This window comes from Mauremys mutica, chromosome 2 (assembly GCF_020497125.1).
Source record: "Mauremys mutica isolate MM-2020 ecotype Southern chromosome 2, ASM2049712v1, whole genome shotgun sequence".
NCBI classification, from domain to species: domain Eukaryota; kingdom Metazoa; phylum Chordata; order Testudines; family Geoemydidae; genus Mauremys; species Mauremys mutica.
In genome coordinates, this window is record NC_059073.1 from 90,669,868 (window position 1) to 90,695,322 (window position 25,455).

The 25,455-nt window shown below is 46.3% G+C and overlaps 1 protein-coding gene across 3 annotated transcripts in view; it reads left to right on the forward strand.

The window, feature by feature from the left end:
* The window catches only part of LOC123364713 (microtubule cross-linking factor 1-like), a 199,187-nt gene that overhangs the window by 30,980 nt on the left and 142,752 nt on the right, over nt 1–25,455 (forward strand). For all 3 annotated transcript variants that reach the window (XM_045007047.1, XM_045007044.1, XM_045007045.1), the window contains exons 2-3: nt 5,395–5,619; nt 7,478–7,636. In XM_045007047.1, coding sequence (XP_044862982.1) covers nt 5,422–5,619; nt 7,478–7,636 — 357 coding nt within the window. In that variant the 5' untranslated portion in view covers nt 5,395–5,421. The remainder of the gene's footprint in view (nt 1–5,394; nt 5,620–7,477; nt 7,637–25,455) is intronic.

Here is a 25,455-nt window from a genome sequence, read left to right on the forward strand (position 1 = left end):
ACCCGACGAAGATGTTGGTAAAACGTCCCCTATGGTCCACCAGTGCTTGCAGCACCATTGAAAAGTAGCCCTTTCGGTTAATATACTGGCTGGCCTGGTGGGCCGGTCCCAGGATAGGGATGTGAGTGCCATCTATAGCCCCACCGCAGTTTGGGAATCCCATCGCGGCGAAGCCATCTATGATGTCCTGGACGTTTCCGAGAGTCACTACCTTTGAGAGCAGTTGATCAACGATTGCGTGGGCTACTTGCATCACAGCAACCCCCACGGTAGATTTGCCCACGCCAAAGTGGTTCGCTACTGACCGGTAGCTGTCTGGCGTTGCAAGTTTCCAGAGGGCTATGGCCACTCGCTTCTGCACAGTCAGGGCTGCTCGCAAGCGTGTGTCCTGGCGCTTCAGGGCAGGGGCCAGCAAGTCACAGAGTTCAAGGAAAGTGCCCTTATGCATCCTGAAGTTTCGCAGCCACTGTGATTCATCCCAGACCTGCAGCACTATGCGGTCCCACCAGTCCGTGCTGGTTTCCCGGGCCCAGAATCGCCGTTCCACACCATGAACTTGACCCATTGCCACCATGATCTCCACAGCGCGGCGTAACCTGCTTTGTGAGAGGTCTGCGCCACTCTGTGAATTCCTGTCCTCACCGCGCTGCCGGAGCCTCCTAGCCCGATTTCTCAGCAGCTGACTGTGGAAGAGGTGGACGATAAGGTGCGAGGAGTTGACAACGGCCATAAGTGCAGCGATGATCGCAGCGGGCTCCATGCTCGCAGTGCTGTGGCGTACGCGCTGTAACTGACAAGAGAAGGGCGCGAACAGATTTCCCGCTGGCGCTTTCAGGGAGAGAGGGCGGGAGTGACAGTTCAATAATGACAGTTACCCAAAACCACCCTCGGCACATTTTTTCCCCCAGCAGGCATTGGGAGCTCTACCCAGCATTCCAATGGGCAGCGGGGACTGCGGGAACTGTGGGATAGCTTCCCACAGTGCACCGCTTCTAAAGTCGACGCTGGCCCCGTGAATGTGGACTCAGAAATTCGAATTAGTGTATTTAGTATGGATACACAAATTTGACTTCATAAGGTCGAATCCACAAATTCGAACTAAGTTGATTCGAAATAGTCTTGTAGTGTAGACAAGGCCTGAGCCTCTAGCTATTATCTTTGGAAAACCAGGAGAGATTCCAGAAGACTGGAAAAGGGCAAATATAGTGCCCATCTATAAAAAGAGAAATAAAACAACCCAGGAAACTACAGACCAGTTAGTTTAACTTCTGTGCCAGGGAAGATAATGGAGCAAGTAATTAAGGAAATCATCTGCAAACACTTGGAAGGTGGTAAGGTGATAGGGAATAACCAGCATGGATTTGTAAAGAACAAATCATGTCAAACCAATCTGATAGCTTTCTTTGATAGGATAACGAGTCTTGTGGATAAGGGAGAAGCGGTGGATGTGGTATACCTAGACTTTAGTAAGGCATTTGATACGGTCTCACATGATATTCTTATCAATAAACTAGGCAAATATGTCTTAGATGGGGCTACTATAAGGTGGGTGCATAACTGGCTGGATAACTGTACTCAGAGAGTAGTTATTAATGGTTCCCAATCCTGCTGGAAAGGTATAACAAGTGGGGTTCCGCAGGGGGTCTGTTTTGGGACTGGCTCTGTTCAATATCTTCATCAATGACTTAGATATTGGCATAGAAAGTACGCTTATTAAGTTTGCAGATGATACCAAACTGGGAGGGATTGCAACTGCTTTGGAGGATAGGGTCATAATTCAAAATGATCTGGACAAATTGGAGAAATGGTCTGAGGTAAACAGAATGAAGTTTAACAAAGACAAATGCAAAGTGCTCCACTTAGGAAGGAACAATCAGTTTCACACATACAGAATGGGAAGAGACTGTCTAGGAAGGAGTACGGCAGAAAGGGATCTAGGGGTTATAGTGGACCACAAGCTAAATGAGTCAACAGTGTGATGCTGTTGCAAAAAAAGCAAACATGATTCTGGGATGCATTAACAGGTGTGTTGTGAGCAAGATATGAGAAGTCATTCTTCCGCTCTACTCTGCGCTGGTTAGGCCTCAACTGGAGTATTGTGTCCAGTTCTGGGCACCGCATTTCAAAAAAGATGTGGAGAAATTGGAGAGGGTCCAGAAAAGAGCAACAAGAATGATTAAAGGTCTTGAGAACATGACCTACGAAGGAAGGCTGAAAGAATTGGGTTTGTTTAGTTTGGAAAAGAGAAGACTGAGAGGGGACATGATAGCAGTTTTCAGGTATCTAAAAGGGTGTCATAAGGAGGAGGGAGAAAACTTGTTCACCTTAGCCTCTAAGGATAGAACAAGAAGCAATGGGCTTAAACTGCAGCAAGGGAGGTTTAGGTTGGACATTAGGAAAAAGTTCCTAACTGTCAGGGTGGTTAAACACTGGAATAAATTGCCTAGGGAGGTTGTGGAATCTGCATCTCTGGAGATATTTAAGAGTAGTTTAGATAAATGTCTATCAGGGATGGTCTAGACAGTATTTGGTCCTGCCGTGAGGGCAGGGGACTGGACTCGATGACCTCTCAAGGTCCCTTCCAGTCCTAGAATCTATGAATTTTCAATTAATTCCAAAACCTCCTCTAGTGACACTTCATTCTGTGACAATTCCTCAGATTTGTCACCTACAAAAGCCGACTCAGGTTTGGGAATCTCCCCAACATCCTCAGCTGTGAAGACTGAAGCAAAGAATTAATTTAGTTTCTCTGCAATGATTTTATCGTCTTTAAGTGCTCCTTTTGTATCTCGATCATCCAGGGGCCCCACTGGTTGTTTAGCAGGCTTCCTGCTTCAGATGTACTTAAAAAACATGTTGTTATTACCTTTTGAGTTTTTGGCTATCTGTTCTTCAAACTCCTTTTTGGCATTTCTTATTACATTTTTACACTTAATTTGGCAGTGTTTATGCTCCTTTCTGTTTACCTCACTAGGATTTGACTTCCACTTTTTAAAAGATGCCTTTTTATCTCTCACTGCTTCTTTCACATGGTTGTTAAGCCACGGTGGCTCTTTTTTAGTTCTTTTACTGTGTTTTTTAATTTGGGGTCTACATTTAAATTGGGCCTCTATTATGGTGTCTTTGAAAAGTGTCCATGCAGCTTGCAGGGATTTCACTTTAGTCACTGTACCTTTTAATTTCTGTTTAACTAACCTCCTCATTCACAAGGAGAGTTGTGAAATCACTATCATTGGATACAGTCAAGGCTAGATTAAACACACACCTATTAGAAGTGATTTAGAAATACATTAATCTTGCAATGCTGCAGGGGACTGGCATAAAATGATGCAGCCAGAGTGATTCATGACAAGTCTGTAAGTCCCACATCAGAGTTACCACATGTTAGGGTAACTTGATAACTTTCAGTTATGTTTGAGTTTAAAGGGACATTGCCAACTAGGCCAGTGTGCGGCTAGCTCCTGTGTAGGCATCTTGGGTTTAGTGGTGGAGGTGAAGACAAAGGACCTCCCACCTCTTTTTTCCAGCTCTAGGGCTGGTCAGGATCCTGTTGATGAGTATGTTCCCTGCTCCTCCTTGTGTCTTGTGGGTATTAGGTAAATAAAAGGAGGGAGGGGATTGAAACATTGTTGGAAGGTTTGGGTCAGAACCTACCTTTCTACTTCCATTCTAGTCTGCATTTGAAAGGGGGACATGTACACTCCTTTCACCTCTAAGAAAGACATGAATACTATGATGTTTATATTACTGTAAAAATAAACAGTTTATATTGAAAAAAAATTGTAGAAATGTTTCCATTTACGTTAAGCTTTTTAAAAACAGCATACAGTTATCCTGGAACTAGAACATGCAAAATAAAAGGTGTTGAACACCCATTGTGATTGATGCTGTACAAATACATGTAGGGAGATTACAGTCAAAGACCCCGATCTAGCGAACACTTACGAACATGCTCAGCTTTACACATGTGAGTAGTTCCATTGAAGTGAATAGTACCACCCATGTGTACAATTAAGCTTGTGCAACAGTGTTTGCAGGATGGGGCATAAGAAGACAAGTCACATAAGTGTGTGTGTGTGTGTGTGTGTGTGTGTGTGTGTGTGTATAAAGAGTAGGAAGAGTAGGAACTGAAAACTTAGAAAGGGGAACAAGAAGGATGTCATCTGCTTAGCTTGTGCATGTTTTAGAAGCAAGAAATTTAATTATTAGCTAAAAGTAGGCAGAAGACAACTCTGAAAATATGGCAGGCATATTATGTAACAGTTTTTTCCTGTGAATATTGCTAATACTGCCTGATTCTGTTGCTCATTAAAATACATAACTATGCCTTTTTTATTTGGCTAATAATATACTGCAGCTGTATCAGTCGTTCTGTAGGATTTTATGGTGGAGAACATCTCTTGTCCTTGCTCTTTGCCTTGGCACGAGTCCATTCTCATTTTTAACTTTGTTAATAATAGAGCCGTAGAGATCCCCTGAGCCACCATGTAGTAATTTAATGGCCTATACCCTGAGCTGGTAGGCCTATATAAGAGTTTTAACTCAAAAGCGTCAATCACGCACAGATTAAATGAATGGGAATGATAGAGCTTATCCTCTTCCAGAAGCGGTTTACCCTGCTGTAAACCTTAATATCTGACTTTAGCGGGCATGTTCTTCTCCTGGTACAATTTAGAATTGGGACAATTAAAAGATTTGAGGGAAGGCATGACCTGTTTACATTCATGTCGACAGAGATATTTTTCTGCCCACGTGATTCTGGGATTGGCAAGTGTGTCTGTGCACACACCCTGCATAGGTGAGGGAGGGGGTTTTCAACTGACTGGGAATTCAATGTGCATGCACTAAAAGACTTGGACATAACACATTCTGATGTGGAACAGTTGATTATTTGGCTGTAAGTTGAAAAGTTCATGTTGCAAAGATTTATTAAAGTTATTAAAGTGGGAAAGAACATTTTATTTCTTCAAAGCACTCTCTTTTATAAAGACATCACACAGAGAAGTTCAGGCGCTTAAGTAGGTTTGCTATAATTCTGAGGAAATAAACAATCAGCTAAGATAATGGCTAATTATTATGTAAATTTCATTTTAATTCATTAGGGAAAGGAAAGAATTATGGTGTTATCGGTTTCAGGAGACAGATACACATCCTGGTAACCCTGGTCCATTCTTAATTACCATGGCAATTAAAACAAATAGAACAGACATTCATTAATGTAATTCAACATAACTATTCTAGTAAGGGATAATATTGATATTCCCGTGACATCTGGAGCTGCATGTTGGAATCTACATCACCTTTTTGATATTGTATCTTGACAAGCATGTTTCTTTTTTATTCTCCTGGATGAGATTTAGAGATATAATGGAGAGGTGTTTTGACTTTTCACAGGATGAATTGGATGAACTTCGGGCTGAAATGGAGGAGATGCGTGACAGTTATTTAGAGGAAGATGTTTATCAGCTGCAGGAACTCCGGAAAGAGCTGGACCGTGCAAACAAGAACTGCCGCATTCTGCAGTATCGTCTCAGGAAAGCAGAACAGAAAAGTTTGAAAGTTGCGCAGACAGGGCAAGTGGATGGAGAGCTCATTAGAAGTTTGGAGCAAGATTTAAAGGTGGGTAAGGTACTTGTATGGAATATATTCATAGCAAAAAGTGAAAGGACACAATCTTAGTCTCTGGTCAAAATAATAGATAGAAAAGTAACTTAAAACAATTATTTGTATTTCTCAAAATATCAGACCCAGTGTCCTTATTTCTTGGCAGAGAGCAAATGTGCAACTTAATGTCATGAAAAAGGGACTTAACTAAATGAAAACTATACACAAATTCAAATGAAAGGAACACTATCAAGTTATATTTATATCTTTTTCACCTTTGCTTTATCCTGTCAATTGGGGTTGGCGGCTGTTGTTGTTCATCTCCAAGTGTTATTGTCAAGAGCATCTTCCAAGCTGACATCAATCTCCTTCATGTTCTTCTTCAGAGTCTCAAACTACCTTTTTCTGGGTCTCCCTCATGGTCTTTGTCCCATGATTACTAGCTCTTGTCCTCTCTGGCCAACATATCCCAGATCTCATCATCTCGAGTGACCCAGCCATCTCAGTCAATGCTTCCTCAGCTGCATGTGGCCAGAAAACAATAGCCTTTGCCCATTTTTTACCGCCATCAGGTGAAGCAGTTGCATGCCTCTTCCAGTTGATGCCCTAGTATTGTACTGATATATTCCCTGAAAATGAAGACCATAAAGCATTTGTGACTGGCACAACTTTTACAAAGCACCTGGCCGGGCCTGACGTTCTTGGTTTGAAATTGAAGTTCCTTCTCCTAGATGGACTGCCTGCCACAGCTAACCAGCCCCACCTGCCCAGAGCAATCTGGCTATAAAGTGCCAAACACCCTCACCTTTTACACTCCGACTTCCAGTTAAGAGCTTCTCTGCCATGAGAAGGCAAGTGGTAGGAGTTTAGCAGTCAGCGGCTTTGTATTGTGCCAACTGCATGAGGCATTCTAGGGAGTGAGAACTGATCTTCAAACCCACCTCAGCCAGAATAGTTCTTTAGGAGTTATTTTCATAGATTTCTTGTAAAAATGATTTTCTTTCTGTATTACCAAAAATCTTAGAATACTGTATCTAAATTTTAAAAATCTAATATATTTTCAACATTTATGCTGTTTATTTCCTTTTTTTGCATTTCACTTAGCTTGGAAAATTGAAAATAGACTAATTAAAATCATGTTTCCTTTTAGTCAGTTCCAATTCATGGTGATCATCCATTAGCAGTTTGGTACAATGTTTGGGTTGCAGACAGTGTTGAAAAACACCATTCCTATAAAAGTAAACAGTTTATATTGAAATAATTTTGTGGAAATGTTTCCATTTACATTAAGCTTTGTAAAAACAGCATACAGTTATCCTGGAACTAGAACATGCAAAATAAAAAGCTTCCTGCAGCTGCTATTGTATTGCAGTTCAAAATCAGCTTCACTTTTCTAAATATGTTTGGGGGAAATATTCATCCTTGCCCATGTTAAGTTGAACCTAGCAAACCTGTGTAATATTCTTTATTTTTTGGTTTTCTTATCACTTTTACCTAGTACTGATTGCTGTTGATGCAGCAAGACCTGGTAGATGAGGCTGCCACACCGGTGCTGTTTTGATCAAAATGCTGATCTGTCAATTTTAACAGTATAACTCCTGCATTATTATTATTAATTATTGTTATTATTATTATGCTATCCCTAGGGTTTCTGAGCTTGATGTGTCAAAGGAAATGCTTTGATAACTCTAAAGTTCCCATCTTCATTTTCTCCACTGGAAACATGAATGTAAAGAACTTTGGTTTGAGTATTCAAAACTGGGTCTAATAATTTAAATTGAAGATCCCTTGATTATCCAAGATTATAATGTGTATATATATTCATGTTCAGGTAGTCAGACTTCATACGTGATGTTTATGCCATTCTAACCAGGTAGCCAAAGATGTATCTGTCAGACTGCACCATGAACTGGAGAGTGTGGAGGAGAAACGTGTTAAAGCAGAGGATGAGAATGAAATCCTTCGGCAGCAGATCATTGAGGTGGAAATATCCAAACAGGCGCTGCAGAATGAACTGGACAGGTTGAAAGAGGTAAGCACTAGCCAGGAAAATCCTGCCAAACCACGTTCTTGGTTTAAATGGAAAGTTTATTATCAAAGCATCTTAGAATATTTCAGAAACAAAGAATATTATAATATCTGCTGCCATTGGAGTTGCTGGTACAATTGGCACTGATAATCATCTGCAAAATCTTTTTACATGCCCAGCGGTGTTCATAATTTAGAAACCATTGTGAAGCCATCAACTATTTTTTATCCAGTGCCCATCACAGCACGTATATCCCATTTTATACACTATGGACTAGATCAGGGATCGGCCACCTTTGGCCCGCGGCACATCAGGGAAATCTGCTGGCGGGCCAGGCTGGTTTGCTTACCTGCCGCGTCCGCAGGTTCGGCTGATCGCAGCTCCCACTGACTGCAGTTCACCGTTCCAGGCCAATGGGGGCTGCAGGAACTGGCGCGGGCCAAGGGATGTGCTGGCCACTGCATTCTGCAGCCCCCATTGGCCTGGAAGAGCGAACCGCAGCCAGTGGGAGCTGCGATCAGCCGAACCTGTGGACGCTGCAGGTAAACAAACTGTCCCGGCCCTCCAGCGGATTTCCCTGACGGGCTGTGTGCCAAAGGTTGCTAATCCCTGGACTAGATCCTGCGTGCCTCAGTTTTTATTCGGGCAAAACTCCCACTGACTTCAATATGATAATGTAAGATCTGGAAATTTTGCTTACATTAGGATTGAGTAATTCTTACAAGATTTGTTCCTGAAAGGTTAATTAGATTTACAGAGTAAATCTTGGCTTACCTTACTTGCTGACATCAGTGGGACTATTGGTGGAGCAAGACAGGTAGGAATTGGTTTGTAATCAGGGGCGGCTCTAGACCCCAGCGCGCCAAGCAGGCGCGTGGGGCGGCCCTTTCCCGGGGGGGCGGCATTTGGCTCCGCTTGAGCTCCCGCCGGCATGCCTGCGGCAGGTCCACCGGAGCCCGGGACGAGCGGACCTGCCGCAGGCATGACTGCGGCGGGTCCCCTCTTCCCGCGGCTCCGGTTGAGCTCCCGCAGGCATGACTGCGGCAGGTCAACCGGAGCCGCGGGACCACGGCACCCGCCGCAGTCATGCCTGCGGCAGCTCCGCTCGTCCCGGGCTCCGGTGGACCTGCCGCAGGCATGCCGGCGGGAGCTCAACCGGAGCCGCGGGAAGAGGGGACCCGCCGCGGGACCGGGGAAGGGCGGCGCAGTGCACCGCGTTGCTTGGGGCAGCCTACTTTCTAGAGCCGCCCCTGTTTGTAATGCACAAAAACCATTGAATTGAGAAACAGAAATGCTGTGTGTTAGGAAAAGAAATAATTTCTATTGTACTTGACACATATTCATAATGGATAAAATGATGCTGCTTGGAAGGAAGTGAGGTGAGGAATGGAGGACACAATAAAGGAAGATGGAAGACCAAACATGGCCGATATCCTGATCTATAGTAGCATCTCTTTTCTTGTCACAGTACAGCATGTTGGTAGCCCACTGTCTCTGGTTGTTCTTAACCCAGATTGAGATAGAACATTTAAATATAATGAGGTAAGGCATTTATCCTCTGAGCTGTGGACAGATTTAGAGAGCTGGTGTAATTATGTGTTTATTTTAATCTTTCAAACAGTGCACAAAGCCTGATTTATTTGTATAAGGTTGACAAACCATATTTAATTTCTGTGTGCATTTGGGTTGTGCGGAGAATGAGTTCATTGCAACAATTTGGAGCTTACTATACATAAAGTGGCAGATCCTCAGCTGGTGTCAACTTCAGTGGAGCTATGTCAGTTTATACCAGCTGAGGATTTGCCCCAAAAGGACAGTCTGGCTGATGCCTTAGTAATAGAGGGTTTTGTTTATTTGTTTTTTTATTGTAAGCTGTTTGCAGATGTTGTGTTTATAGGGCATCATAATTTGCTAAAAGAAATGGCAAGCGTATGCCATACAAAACCCTGCCATCCGCTATCCAAGCTAATTTTTATAACTGGCTGTGCATTGTTCTAATGCACTGGTTATCAAACTGCAATCCACAGAGCCTCCTGCCTGGTGTTCTTTAAGAGGAGGTATTTTGAGAACCAAGGTATGGCTGATCAGAGCAATGGGAGACCAAATGGTCCAACAAAGGAAAATTCACTAGGGAAAGGATAGAACAATGGGATTCAGTCAAGCAGAGGACCTGTTAGGGAAGAGGTAGGGCATAAGCCCGAGTCATTTATTGAAAATGTACCAAACATTTGTATGTATTGAGTGCCGGAGGTTCACTTGGCACCAGTGATGAGCTGCCAATTTTTTAACAACGGGTTCCCTCCTCCCTCCAAAATTTTAACAACGGGTTCCCTCCTTCCCCCCCCTCCGTGGGGGGGGGGGTCGTGCCCCATCCAACCCCTCATGTTCCTTAACACACACACTCCGAGACCCCTGACCCATCCCCCCCTTCCCTGTCCCCTGACTGCCCCTTGCCGCCCCACCCAACCCCTCCTCTCATTCTCAATGGCCCCCCAGAACCCCTACCCCATACAACTACCCCTTCTCTCTGTCCCTGAGTGCCCCCACCACCTCATCCAACCCTGCTCTTTCCTGACTGCTCCCTGGGACCCTTGCCCCCATTCAATCCCCCTGTTCCCTGCCCTCTGACTGCCCTGACCCCTATCCACCCCCCCACAAGCCACCCCCTCCCTGCCCCCTTACCACACTGCCTGGGGACCGGGTCCACTCTGCCAGGACCACGACCGGCGCCGCTCGGCCCGACTCCCCGGGCCGGCGCCGGGGCCCGGCCGCTCGGCCCGACTCCCCGGGCCGGCGCCGGGGCCCGGCCGCTCGGCCCGACTCCCCCGGCCGGGCCGGCGCCGGGGCCCGGCCGCTCGGCCCGACTCCCCCGGCCGGGCCGGCGCCGGGGCCCGGCCGCTCGGCCCGACTCCCCCGGCCGGGCCGGCGCCGGGGCCCGGCCGCTCGGCCCGACTCCCCCGGCCGGGCCGGCGCCGGGGCCCGGCCGCTCGGCCCGACTCCCCCGGCCGGGCCGGCGCCGGGGCCCAGCCGCTCGGCCCGACTCCCCCGGCCGGGCCGGCGCCGGGGCCCGGCCGCTCGGCGGCAGCCGCGGGGCCCGACTCCCCGGGCCGGCGCTGGGCTGGAGGGAGCCGCGGTCTGGGACCGGGAGCTGCTGAGCCAGCCGCACCTCCCCTCCCCCTCCGCGCCCCAGCTTACCTGCTGGCTGCCTCCATGCTGCTTGTTCAGGCTTCCCGCGAACATCTGATTCGCGGGAAGCAGGGGAGGGGGAGGAGAAGGGGGCGGAGCAGGAGAGGAGTGGGCGGGAACTTTTGTTAAATTTAGCAGCCCTTAACAAGCGGTTCTAAAATGGCTGCTAAATTTAACAACGGGTTCCCGCGAACCCGTGCAAACCCGCTGCAGCTCACCCCTGCTTGGCACTGAAAATGAAGATGACATGGTTCCTGCCCTAAAGAGCTTACAACCAAATAAGTGGAAAATATCATTTCTCTTCAGCATTATTTGATAGAGACAAAGCTGTAAAAGAATGTAGTGTAGACATGCTGGTAGGAAAGTTAGTCCATTGGTGATCAGTAGAAAAGCCAGTCTAATGGCTGTTCAGAAAATCCTTCATCTTTTGTATACTGTAGTGTTCTTGGAGGCCTTTGCAAGGTGTGATGATGGCCTCAGAACCAGGAAGCTGTATAACTATCTCTGTCGTCCTTTTAATAAATAAATAAACAAGGCTTCTGTTCAGTTTGCTGTGATCCACCATGCCACGCTTAAATGTTTTAATCTGGAAGGAGGGGAGAAGAATGTGTTTCCTGCTCAAGATGAGGACAGTAATGCATACTGAGAGAGAAACTCTGGTCCCTCCCACCTGGCCATAGCACGCCCTTAACCAGAGAAACGATGCTCAGTAACTGTGCAGATGGAAGGGCAGGGCCAGTGCAAGGATATTTTGAGCCCTAGGTGAAACTTCCACCTTGCGCCCTTGCACATTGGCTCATTGAGGGGCAAATCCCAATGAGCCTTTATAGACCCCAGGGGCCAGCCGTGCCTAGGGTCTGCTCCCCAGACCAGGTTCCCCCCGTACCCCCCCCGAACTCCCCTGGAGGGTGCACAGCCCCCCCTCCCACAAGCCCTCCTCACCCCACCCTGGTGCCCCTGCCCCGAGTCCACTCACTGGCTTTGCCAGGCTTGGGCCGCTGCAGCAGCTTGGCAGGGAGGCGACGCCTTCCGGAGGCACCGGAGAGCCAGAGTGTCCCGCTTGCAGTGGCAGCGAGCCCCAGGCATGGAGGAGCCGGCGCGGTGCAGGGGGACAGCAGCCCTGCAAAGGCGGCGGTGCCGCTAGCAGGGAGCAGCCGTGCCCCCCGCCCCTCCTGCCTAGGCTGCGGCCCAACAGCCCCCCCAGGTGCTCCTGCAGACTGTAGCGCATGCATGCAGGTGCCAGCCCCCATATGCCCCCCGGCTCCGTCCTCGCCAAGGGTTACCATATTTTAACAATCAAAAAAGAGATTGGGGGGGGGAGAGCCCTGCCCTAGCCCCGCCCTGCCTCATCCACTCCCTCCCACTTCTCACCCCCTGACTGTCCCCCTCAGAACTCCCAACCTCCCCCCACTTCTTGTCCCCTGACTGCCCCCTCCTGGGATGCCTGTCCGCCCCCTCCTGGGACCCCTGCCCCTAACTGCTCCCCAGAACCCCACCCCCTGCCTAAGCCTCCCTGTTCCTTGTCCCCTGACTGCCCCCTCCTGAGACCTCCCCACACCCTAACTGCCCCCCTAGGACTGTACCCCCTACCTTTCCCCTGACTGCTCCGACTCTTATCCACACCCCCACCCCCAGACAGATCCCTGGGACTCCCATGCCCCATCCAACCACTCCGTGCCCCCTGACAGCCCCCCCCAGAACTCCTGACCCATCTAACCCCCCTGCTCCATGTCCCTTGACTGCTCTGATCCCTCTCCGCACCCCTGACAGGCCCCCCCAGAACTCGTGACCCATCCAACCCTCCCCCTGCTCCATGACTGCCCTCTGGGACTCCCCTTACCATGCCCATGCCGGTCAGATGCTGGTTCCATGTGGAGGCAAAACACGCTGCCGGGCTGACGTGCGCACAGCCCCTCCCCCGCAGAGTGCTGAGGCAGCGGCGACTCTCACTTCCGGGAGCCGCAAAACCCGAGCGCAGTGAGGGGAGATCTGGGGGACACACGGGGGCTGCTGTTTGCATGCATCTCGTGCAGCCTGCAGGAGCCCTGTGGGGGGGCACTAGGCCGCAGCCGGGGCGGGGGTCGCGCTGCTGGGCTGCTGCACCCACTGCGCCGCGCCGGCTCCTCCATGCCTGGGGCTTGCCACACCCGCAAGCCGACGCTCTGGCTCTCCGGTGCCTCCGGAAGGCAGCTCCTCCCTGCACCACTTTTTGGTGCCCCCAACCACTTGGCGCCCTAGGCGACCGCCTAGTTCGCCTAGTGGTTGCACCAGCCCCGTGGGAGGGAGATAGGATTTGGAGACCCTGCACTACATTCCGCAGAGCTCTGCATTGTAAGAGCAACCTGCAACCAAGTGCAGAGGGAGAGGAGGAGTGGCAAAGTGGGGTGTCAGGGAAGGGGCACTTAGTCTACAGTTATGTGGGATAGGATGGATGTGCACTGGCTGTGAGGACTGTTACAGCCCTGTGGTTGCAGTAGTGGCTGTAATGTGCTTTTGTGACTATTATGCAGGATGGAGAGTAGATAAAATTATATATAAAAGAACCTACAATAAAAGAATGTTGAAGATGTGAAGACCAGCTCTCATAAGTTAGGAAATGCCAGAATTAAGGCTTCCTTTGCATCCATAATGTGGCCCCCTTGTGCAACCATAATTTGACCCTCTTGGTGCATGTGCATTATGATACAGTCTTTTAAAATACATGATTACAAACTGTTTTTTCCAAAGGACCCGTGCTCTATTCAAGGCATATGTTGGATGGTGCTCACTGAATGGGTAGTTAATGTACAAAAAATTGATTATCAGCTCTTCAGTCTAGCACAGGGGTCGGCAATCTTTCAGAAGTGGTGTGCCGAGTCTTCATTTATTCACTCTAATTTAAGGTTTCGCGTGCCAGTAGTACCTTTTAACGGTTTTAGAAGGTCTCTTTCTATAAGTCTATAATATAGAACTAAACTATTGTTGTATGTAAAGCAAATAAGGTTTTTAAAATGTTTTAAGAAGCTTCATTTAAAATTAAATTAAAATGCAGAGCCCCCCGGACCGGTGGCCAGGACCCGGGCAGCGAGTGCCACTGAAAATCAGCTCGTGTGCCGCCTTCGGCACGCGTGCCATAGGTTGCCTACCCCTGGTCTAGCAGACAAAGATATAACAAGATCCAATGTCTGGAAGCTGAAGCTAGACAAATTCAGACTGGAAATAAGGTGAAAAAAATGTAACAGTGAGGGTAATTAACTGTTGGAACAATTTACCAAAGGTCATGGTGGATTCTCCATCACTGGCAATTTTTAAATCAAGACTAGATGTTTTTCTAAAAGATCTACTCTAGTTCAAACAGGAATTAATTCAGGAAAGTCCTATGGCCTGTGTTATACAGAAGGTCAGACTAGATGATCACAGTGGTCCCTTCTGGCTTTATAATCTCTGAATTTCTCTTTATCCTCATCATTCAATATGTGACTCCATGCATTATTTACTGCACACCATCCAAACATTGAACTGAAGAGAATTATTGATTTCTTCTTGGGTTTTCTTATGGTGCTCTCTCATCACAGTATCCAAGTGCTTCACAAACATTAATGCATTTATCTTCACTGCCCTTGCCCTTATGAGATGAAGTAATATTATCCCAGGTTTAGAGATGAGGAACTGATGCACAGAACTGTCAAAAGTATCAACTTCTTTTGGGTCCCATATCTGAGATGCCTAGGACCTGATGTTTCAGAATTCTTAGCATTTTATAGCACTTTATATATTCAGAGCAGAGCTCCCTTGAGCTGAGCTGCAGCTGTCAGTGCTCAGCACTTCGGCAAATCAGACCCCAGTTGTCTCAATTTGGGTACCCAAAAAATTAAGGAACACACGGTGGACACCTGTGAAAATGTTAGTTTATACAATTTGCCCAGCATCAAATAGGTGGTAGAGGCAGGGATAGAATTCAACTTTCTAGGGCAGCATTCAACTGCCTTAACCATGAAACCCTCCTTTCTCTTCCTGCAATACCCTGCCTCGTTCACTACACACCTTCCAGTTTCTGCAGCAAATGAAGCTGGGGTCTTACAGACAACAGCCTCCTTCACTACACAATCCTGAGTCATCCCCAGAGTGGATACATCCTGTGGACTGAATGAGGCAGCGATCCTGTGAGAGAAATAGTATGTGATCATGTAATTAAAGACTGCATCATAATGTGTGTTCACAAGGAGGCTGAAGTAAGGTTGCACAGGCAACCTCTAATTCAGTCATTTCCTAACCTTTGAATTCCTGACTTTGCAACCTTTATGTTCTTTTAACATTTGTGTGTGTGTAATTTTCTAAGTTTTTTTTAAGTTTACAAATTGAGAACACAAATTCCATTGTGTAGTACCATAATGACCCCCCACTCCCACCCCTCATGGGTCCACATCAGTGTTGGAATCTTTAGAGCCTCGTTCTTGGAAATGACTGAACCATTTTAGCTGAAACTAAGAAAAACTACATAAACACAGCCTAAGGCAGTCACCCATCATGGAAAATTTCAACCTGAGTGGTTTATGTTTGGCAAGATTATAACCAATGAAAACAGGTCCTTTTAATGGAAAGCATCAGGCAACCTTAGCTTTAAGTGACACTACTTGTGCTGCATACAATATGGTTCAGAATAATCTATTCTCCAAACTTGAGTAGCTGCCTAGAAATGGTAATGAACCACCCCCTCTCCACGTTGCACAAAAGTATTGAAAATGCACAGTGCCTGCTTCTTTTCCCTGAGAGGAGAATAGATTGCATCTCTTATTTGCAGCTGCTAAATATATATTTTGATGTATTCTTTGTGCTTGGAGTTTTCAGCCAGCAAAGAGAAAAAGACAGACAGTGACATGGCAGGGTTCAAGTTGCTTGAAAAGGGTAGCCCTGCTGAAAAAGACAAAGAATGGGGAGGATTAGGAATGAGGTAGCAGCTGCAGAAAGATTTGACATGAATGTTATAAAACGGTTTAGCAAGAAATGAATGAGATTGTGTAACCAGGGAGAAAGGGGGATTTATTTTCTGTGAAAAAGCCATATTGAGCAGCTGATAACCTTCCTCTGTTGTCACTGAAGGCATAAAAGCTGGGGGGGGGGGGGGAGAGAAATATGAGATTGTCACTTTCTCTGTCACTGGGAGCTGTGACATAACTGACTTCTCCTAGTTCCCCCTGTCCTGCACAGGCTCTCTGAGCTAATTCAAAGAAAAAATCATTTGCATTTAGAATCCTTCCAGTTGAGTTAAAATCCTTTCCCTCAGCAGGCATGAATGGTCTTCTCCAGATTTCTTTATTCAGGAAATCACTTCCAGTTATTGGAGGGCCTTTATTGTAACTTAGGCTTGTTATCGTTCTCCGGAAGGAAGGCACAGGTAGAATGGGAAAGCGAGAGAGTGAGAGGAGACAGGTCCTGTTCTTTTTCATCTGAGGGAATGGAGAAATGAAAGTCTGGGGACCAGCAGTACTCTTGTTAGAGTGCATGAATTTAAATGAAAACTAAAGCATACTGTAAATGAGGTTCCGCAGGATACTGCAAACTCTTTAGGACAATTGTGTCTCCCAACACTCTTTATTTTGGAAGATCACATGGTAATAGAGAGACTCTCATGTACCCGTCTCAGCCCTCAGCCCCACCGTACCCCTCCACTGCTTGGCTCTTGGAAAGTTCTTACTACAAAATACCACATAGGGTTCGAACAACCGCTGCTCCAGAACTGCTACTTTAAAGTAAAAGTTAATTTTCTGTTGTGGTTGAAATATTGTTCTGTTTAACAAAATGGAAGGCTGTATTAAGACACTAATAAAAATAGAAGTGATGGGTCACTGAACTGGCTTTATCCTATGCTGTTTAGAGCCAAATTGCAACCAGAAAGACACATGCACAACTCCCTTTGAAGGCAGAAGAAGTAGAAAGGATGTCTTTGAGAGAAGAATTTAGCTTTATTTACATGATGTGGTAAAACAAGCTGAAGGTTACTTTTCAGGGCTGTGCACAGGGAGTTATCCTCAGGGTCCAGACAGACCAACTGCTGGCTGCTCCTTGACTAACTGCTGCTAGGCAACAAATGAGCCCAGTTCTGCTGCCTTGGAACTGACAGAGTGGCCACAGCCCCTGATTGGCTGCTGATTTAGCAGCACTGCTTCTAAGCCTGGCCCCCACAACAAATAAGCGGCTCCTCAATGTGTACCATGCCCACACCTGCATTTGCCCTTGTTTCAGTCTCAGAAATATACAAGGTCTGAGGTAAAGATGGATCAGGCTTCAATTCTTTTGGCACAGTTGGCAGAATTTACTCCTCTAATATATCATTTGGAGAACACATAGCTTAATAGATTATAGGATAAGACTCTATGCTTATATGGTTAAGGTAGCGTTTGACAGTTTTCAATCACTTCTCTAGTGAAGCTAGAGGGTGGATTCTCATAGCTTCTTGATTCTTTGTATCAAAAGCAATAATATTTTTTTCATGCACCTTTTGTTTCTGTTAGCTAGCATCAGGTTTGAATTGTAGGAATTGGTTGGGCACCAGTGCAAGAAGAGGGGAGAAAGAACCAGTAAAGTACAGAGTCAAATAACATTTAAGAAGCATAGCAAAGTTATCCTGTTGATATGGTAATCCTATTTAAGGGTTACCAACCACGAGAGCTATAGTAATTAAGTCTTCTGCAATGATTAATGAAGAAATTGAGAGGCAAAATGTTCTCCTGTAGTGCAATTTTGTAGTGTCTGACTTTTTTTTTTCTTGGAAAAATAATGAACCAGAAGACTCCAATATCAACCAATAAATATATTCTGATCATGCACATCATTCTAGGTATTTCTTACTACAGTCCACGTTTGGCAGCAGTCATTTGATTGTGTTTACAAGCCGCAGTGACACCATTTGAGTATAATATTCTGGGAATGATTAATTAACAATGCCTCTGCTGATCATAGTCTAGCTTTTTAAAACATGCCTGCAAACCTAATCCCATGGTACTCAAACTGGGCACAGCCTCCAAAGATCACTGTCTGTCTTCCTATAAATCAGACTGTCCGCAGCCTCACTCCTTGAGGCTTTTATAGACCTCAGCTGACCTTTACATGTAGATAATGTTACTGTTTGGGATGATGACATTCACAGTGGGAAAGTGATCTACCGTAGCTGCAGATTTGCCCAAATGCCAGTTAGTTACAATGAAACCTGCCTAATAAATTAGCTTAGATTTGGCAAATGCCAGATTGTAGGCACTTTTGTTTTTAAATATTTTTGAAGCCTTTTGGTATGAAAACTAATGCAGATCTAACCCCCCGAAACTTCACAACATGCATCCATTTCCCTTTCTTCCATCCCACTGCCAAATAATCCCCCCCCAAACAAACCTCAAACATGTTCTATATCATATGTGCTGTGGACTCAGCCACCGTGGTGCAAGCTATGGTCAAGGTATCATCCTGAATATTCAGTCTTTTATTGTGAAATTCCTTTGGGGTTAACTCTGTCATGAGGCTTAACCCCCTCACCTGCAAGACTAATGAATGCACCAGTTACTCATGCTCTGCACCTGGGGAGGTGAGTACCTAATTGGCTCCTGGCCAGAGTGGGCAGAGCTAAGCCATTATAAGTAGAGTGAAAGAGGTCAGTTGAGGGGCAAGACTGTAGGGGAGACAGGTCTCTCTGGCTGAGAGAAGCCCAGGGTTAGGGTAACATACAGAAATAACAGGGACAGCATGTAACAGAGGCAGCATAGGCTCCTGTGAGAGAAGCTGCAAAATAGGGATTTTGCAAGTACAAGAAGAGAACTTCAGTAGTCCAGGGAGCAGAAGAATTATCCTTATTTAGTTGGACTTGTTGGTAATACCCCAGATGGGGGTTTGAACTTTGTGATTTGGCTGGAGGGGCTGAGCCACAGAAGATCTGGAGTCAGCAGCAGGCAGCCAGCAGGAGGCACTGAAGTTGAAAATAGTGGCAACATCCTGCGCTGACACAAGGGGGCACTTGAAGGGTGAGTGAGCCCTACCACATATTGGTACTAGCATGGGATTGTGGAGACTCACCTCTGAGGAAGGAGGGAGATACCTACGGCCTTAAAGGTGAGGGGCAGACAGACAGACTAAATCTCTTTTTTTTTTTCTTGTTCTTTCCTGTGGGGAACCTAGAGGCTGTAATCCGCATGCTGGCTGCCCAGCACAAGCAGACGCATGCCCTTTGTTGCATCTATTACAAGGACAGCAACATCAGCAAGAGGCTCAACAGGCTCGGCAAGAACATTTCCTGTCATGCCTAGAGAAATGGGCCCCAGGGTCCTGGGTAGTTTCTGACGAAGAAAATTCTGCCAGAGCAGTATCCGGCCTAGCAAAATTGAGCCCAGTTGATGACCCAGAGGCATTTTGTGCAGCTTTGAGGGGGTAGTGACCGCAGCAGGATGGACTGAATCCTCTTGGGCAGCTCAAGAGGCCCTGTTCCTCTTGGGAAAAGCTCAAGTGGCCTGCCAAGCTTTGTCTGATGAGCAGGGGCAGTTCCGTAGAAATGTAAAAGATGCCATTTTGCATAGGCTGGGACTGAGCCTGTCACCAGAGGGGTGTGCCGTAATGTGGCAGTGCAGCATTTACGGGATCTGGCAACACTGGCTGCTATCCAATGCAAACTCCTTAGCTAAAGTGGTGGACTTTGTAATCTTAGAACAATTCCTAGTGCCTGCTGGAGCCCAAAGCTGGGTCAGGATGTTTTAACCAACTTCTACTGATGAGGCGGTGGAGAGGGCGGAGACCTGTATGGAAGGGGATAATACCGAACCCCCTGGTTGGGGGCTTAGTTCCAGGGGACTGTTCGAGCAAGGAAGGTGACAGAGAACTCTGACCCTGGGATGGCATGGAGCACACATAGAGGGGAGAAGTTCTTAGGCAATCTGGTATCTAAGAAACCAAAAGAGGTTGTGGTGCCTTAGTCATCACAAGGCGCCTGGGACAGGCACCTGGGTGGGTGAGGAAAACACAGTTGTGTATTTCTGGTGTGGCCAACTGAGTAATAAAATACTTCCCACACATGAAGTGCTGCTGTTTGGATTGCTACTACAGCCCAGTCTATTCTCTCGGTACGGGGTGCACTCCAGTGTACCTGATAAGTGCTAAAGAGGCTGGCTCTGAAATGAGAGGACTGATTGGCTCCGGATGTGGGCAGATGCTAGTTTGGGAGATTAGTTTCCTGACTGAAAATAGTCTGGTGCATGTTTCATGTGGGCATGGAGAGACACGAGTCTACCTGACAGCGGAAGTAGAGAGAGATATACAAGTCAGAGGAACAAACTGAGGGTTGGTGCAATAAAAGACCTTCCTTGGCCCAAAATTGTAAGCAGAAGCTGGCCTAATTTCCCAGCACTATTACAAGACCAAGTACTGCATGGATGAGTTGACCATAAGATGACTGTCCCCCAAACACGGTCTGTTGGACCAGGTGTCCCAGAGGTGGGACCAGAGTGCGTGGACACAGCAGACTGGGAGAAGTTAGTCAAGAGAGGTGAACAAGAAATGCCAGGTCAGTTACAGGCCATGGAGACACAGTCACAGAAGGCGCAAACTAAGAGATGAAGGAGATGAAAGCCTCATGATAGAAGATAATAGAGGAGGCCACAAAACAAGTGCAAGAGCTGGTTCTCACAATGCTAGACCTGGTGTTGAAAAGAATTGTTGGCAGCAACTCGAACAGGAGCTAGCTGCCCTGTGAATCCTGGAAACACCCGACAAGGGTGCCCTGGCTTCTAGAAGCCAAGAGCAGGTCCCTGCCAAGAGGAAGCTAATTGGGTGAGTTCATGGGGAATGGACGTCCTAAGTGTGGAGATGGGAGAAGCTGCCTTGATCGTGGACCCTGACCCACCACCTCAAGGGTGACCACCGGAGGACACACCATCTGTGGAGATTATGCAGATCTGGGAACTTCGAGAGAGATTAACTGCTGCAGAGGAGGCCCTTCAAATACACATCCAAGAGAGAGGATATTGGAGGGAATGTTATAAAAAGTTCTTTGTTCACCCGAGTACATGATGTAGAGGAAGAGGTGGCGTGGCTACGGGGCCCCATGCAGTGAAGGGGAGAGTGTACCCTGAGTGGTTCTACCTTGAGAGAAAGTGCGTGTATGTGTGTGTACGTCTGTGAGAGAGAGAGAGAAAGATATGGGGCTTAACGCCCATCATGTGCAAGGCTAGTGAATGCACCCAATCTGTTCTGCTCTGCACCGGGGGAGTTGAGTGGCTAATTGGCTCCTGGCCAGAGAGGGTGGAGCTAAGCCATTATAAGGAGACTGAAGGAACTCAGTAGAGGCGGAGACTGCAGAAGAGACAGGTCTGCCTGGCTGAGAGAAGCCCAGGGCTAGGGTAACAGAGAGATAACAGGGTAGCACAGGCCCCTTTGAGGGAAGCCTTGAGATAGGATTTTGCAAGGACAAGGAGAGGTCTTCAGTAGTTCAAGGGGGAAGAAGAATTATCCAGATTCATTGGGACTTTTTCATGATACCCCAAAAGGGGTTTGAACTCTGTGACTTGGCCAGAGGGCTGAGACACAGAAAATCTGGAGTCAGGGGAAGGCAGACAGCAGAAGGCGCTTAAGTTGAAGATAGAGGTAACATCCCACACTAATGCAAGGGAGTGCTCAAGGGGGAGTGATTGAGCCCAACATAACTCTGACTCTTTTCCCCTAGACTTGCAAAGTGATACATGAAAGTTTACTCTAGAGACTCCCTATTAAAGCCCAGGGCACGAGCTAACATATCCCCATGTGCTGTTGTAGAAAAGTGTGGGCAGCACTGCAGAATTCTACTTGCTCTTTCACTTGGGATGTGGGGAGAAATGTTTTATATATTTGCTTTTTCATTGTCATCCTCTACATGGCCTGAGTAAGACTTTGTGCCTAGTAAATTTTAATGATGGTTTTATATGTTAGTCCTATGTTGGCAACATAAGAATCTTTTTTTATATGGAACTTCTTTAGCTGGGCAGATATTTACTATATCTTTAGAATAATTGTGAATGTCCTTTGCTTTCTCACTCTCTGGTGAACTACTCCTGACCAACTTCTAGTTTGTATAGTCCTGTAAAGGGATTGTCACACAGTGGTTTCTCTTACATTTATACAGAAGCAAAGGAACTTACCAAAGCTGACGAGCACTTAAGGTTGCATTGCTGCATGCAGATGTAATTTTCATCTCTTTCCAGATTTGCCTATTTCACCTGAGTGGAGTCCGTTGCCTACTCTCCCGCAGGCTTTCCTTCTGAGAACAGTAATTATAATCTCTGTTTGGTGCCCAGTAGGTGGAGACTGGAAAGGGTGCTGCTTCATTGCAGCCCCAGGACACCACACCACCTGTTCCCTTCCTGTCCATCACTGCTCCCTTTGGAGCAGCACTGACTGTTTATGGGCTCCCTGTCGAAGGGATGCTGTGAATGGTTTTTGTTTGGTTGGTTTTGGCCATAGCAGGGGCCCTCCGAAGGAGTCTGTGTGGACAGGAGCCACCACAGAACCCAGATGCACCTGGCCTCCATTGTACAAATCAGTGAGCTCTGGCTGAATGAAGATGGGTGTAGCCAGCATGAAGCACTGTTCAGCTGATGCTTGTGTGAGCTGGCATCCCAGACAAACACAGGTGTGCAGTCTCTGTGACATGTGAATTTCATCTCTTGCTTTGGCTGGCTAGCAGTGAAAAAATGCCAATTGTTTTCATATTACATTTACAGTAATTTCATCCATGCATCTGGCACTCTGGTTAGTGGGATGGAAAAGTGTAGGAGACAGTCTGTCAAAGTGAGAACAGGCAGTTTTCTGAGATGCATATTGTCTTACCAAGGTTCCCAGATTGTATGCAGCTCATGTTGTGGTGCCGGGCATACAAACAAGTGTCACATCAGACAACATGAAACCAACATGAACTGTAAAGAAATTAGGCATGTGAAAAAAGTCAGTGAGTTATTGATTTTTCTGTTCTTCCTTGAAAGAGTTAATCAATTTCTCTTTACAAATTAATTATTTACAGTAGCTTCTGTAGAAGTTTCTTTGAAAAGTGAAGATATAATTGATTGTAAAGATGTCAAATGAATTATTAACATCATAGCATTCAAATAATCACAGAATGAACGAGCAGACAGCTTTTTAAAATTCCGGGGCGGAGTGGGAGGAAGGAGGGGTTAAACCTAGTTTTGCCAAGATTTTCACTATTACTGTACTCTTTTAAATATACCCTTAAATATACATAGCTTGATAACTTCTTTATTGATCAAAGCAACACAAGACATGCAGCTACAATAGATCTTCTGAAAACCACCAAGGGTTTCTATTGAAGATCTATATTTCTCGACTGAGAGCTAGAACATAAGAACATAAGGCCATTCTTATGTTCTTATGTTCTAGCTCTCAGTCGAGAAATATAGATCTTCAATAGAAACCCTTGGTGGTTTTCAGAAGATCTATTGCAGCTGCATGTCTTGTGTTGCTTTGATCAATAAAGAAGTTATCAAGTTATCTTTCCCTCCTCCCTCCATTACTGATAGAGTGGTAAGTGGAAGCAGAATTGAAGTATTTTGTTTTCTGTTTTCACCCCTTGGTTTGTGGAAATCTGACGTTTCTGTTAATACTAATAATTGAGAATACGTTCTAAATGTCCTCACACTTGGGCCTAACAGGCTTGTATTTCTTGGATCTGTTTTTCTTTTATTATTCATAAAATTTATACCTAACAGCTAATGACTCTGTGAGGAGGAGGAGAATAGAATCGTAGGACTGGAAGGGACCTTGAGAGGTCATCTAGTCCAGTGGTTCTCAAACTAGGGCCGCTGCTTGTTCAGGGAAAGCCCCTGGCAGGCCGGGCTGGTTTGTTTATCTGCCGCATCTGCAGGTTTGGCCGATCACAGCTCCCAGTGGCCACGGTTCGCCATCCCAGGCCAATGAGAGCTGCAGGAAGCGGCATGGGCTGAGGGACGTACTGGCCGCCGCTTCCCGCAGCCTGGAGTGGCAAACCACGGCCACTGGGAGCTGCGATTGGCCGAACCTGTGGACGTGGCAGGTAAACAAACCAGCCTGGCCCGCCAGGGGCTTTCCCTGAACAAGTGGCAGCCCTAGTTTGAGAACCACCCATCTAGTCCAGTCCAGTCCCCTGCACTCATGGCAGGACGAAGTAGTATCTACACCATCCCTGATGGGTGTTTGTCTAAGCTGCTCCTAAAAACCTCCAATGAGGGAGATTCCACAACCTCCATAGACAATTTATTCAAGTGCTTAACCACCCACAACAAGCAAGTTTTTCCTGATGTCCAACCAGAACTGCGCTTGCTACAATTAAACCCCATTGCTTCTCGTCCTATCCTCAGAGGTTAAGAGGAATAATTTTTCTCCCTCCTCCTTGTACTTGAAAACTGGTATCATGTCCCCACTCCATCTTCTCTTCTCCAGACTAAACAAACCCATTTTTTTTCAATCTTCCCTCATAGGTCATGTTTTCTAGACCTTTAATCATTTTTGTTGTTTCTCTGGACATTCTCCAATTTGTCCACATCTTTCCTGAAATGTGGCACCCAGAACTGGGCACAATCCTCCAGTTGAGTCCTAATCAGCGCGGAGTAGAGCAGAAGAATTACTACTTGTGTCTTGCTTACAACACTCCTGCTCATACATCCCAGAATGATGTTCACTTTTTTTGCATCAGTGTTACACTGTTGACTCATTTAGCTTGTGGTCCACTATGATCCACCCCTAGATCCCTTTCTGCAGTACTCCTTCCTAGGCAGTCATTTCCCATTTTGTACATATGCAATTGATTGTTCCTTCCTAAGTGGAGTACTTTGTATTTGGCCTCATTGAATTTCACTCTATTTACTTCAGACCATTTCTCCAGTTTGTCCGGATCATTTTGAATTTTAATCCTATCCTCCAAAGCACTCGCAACCCCATAAATTTTATAAGTGTACTCTCTATGCCATTATCTAAATCACTGGTGAAGATATTGAACAGAACCGGACCCAGAACTGATCCCTATGGGACCTGACTCAATATGCCCTTCCAGCTTGACTAGTCTCTGGGAATGGGTTTCCAAACAGTTATGTACCCACCATCCATCTAGGTTCTATTTCCCTAATTTGTTTATGAGAAGATTATGCAAGACAGTATCAAAAGCCTTTCTAAAGTCAAGGTATACCACATCTACCACTTCCCCCACGCCCTCCCCCATCCACAAGGCCTGTTACCCTGTCAAAGAAAGTTATTAGATTGGTTTGAACTGCTTTGTTCTTGACAAATCCATGCTGTTACTTATCAACTTCTTCTCTTCTAAGTGTTTGCAAACTGATTGCTTAATTATTTGCTCCATTATCTTTCCTGGGACTGAAGTTAAGCTGACTGGTCTGTAATTCCCCGAGTTTCCTTATTCCCCTTTTTATAGATTGGATAGCTTGAGTTGTCTGTCTTCTTAGCATTACTAAAGTAGAACCTCAGAGTTACAAAGTGACCGGTCAACCACACACCTCATTTGGAACTGGAAGTATGCAATCAGGCAGCAGCAGAGACCCTTCCCCTCCACCTCCACCTCCCCAAAAATGTGTATACCATACAGTACTGTGTTAAATGTAAACTTTGGAAAAAAATAAAGAGAATTTTAAAAAATAAATTTGACCAGG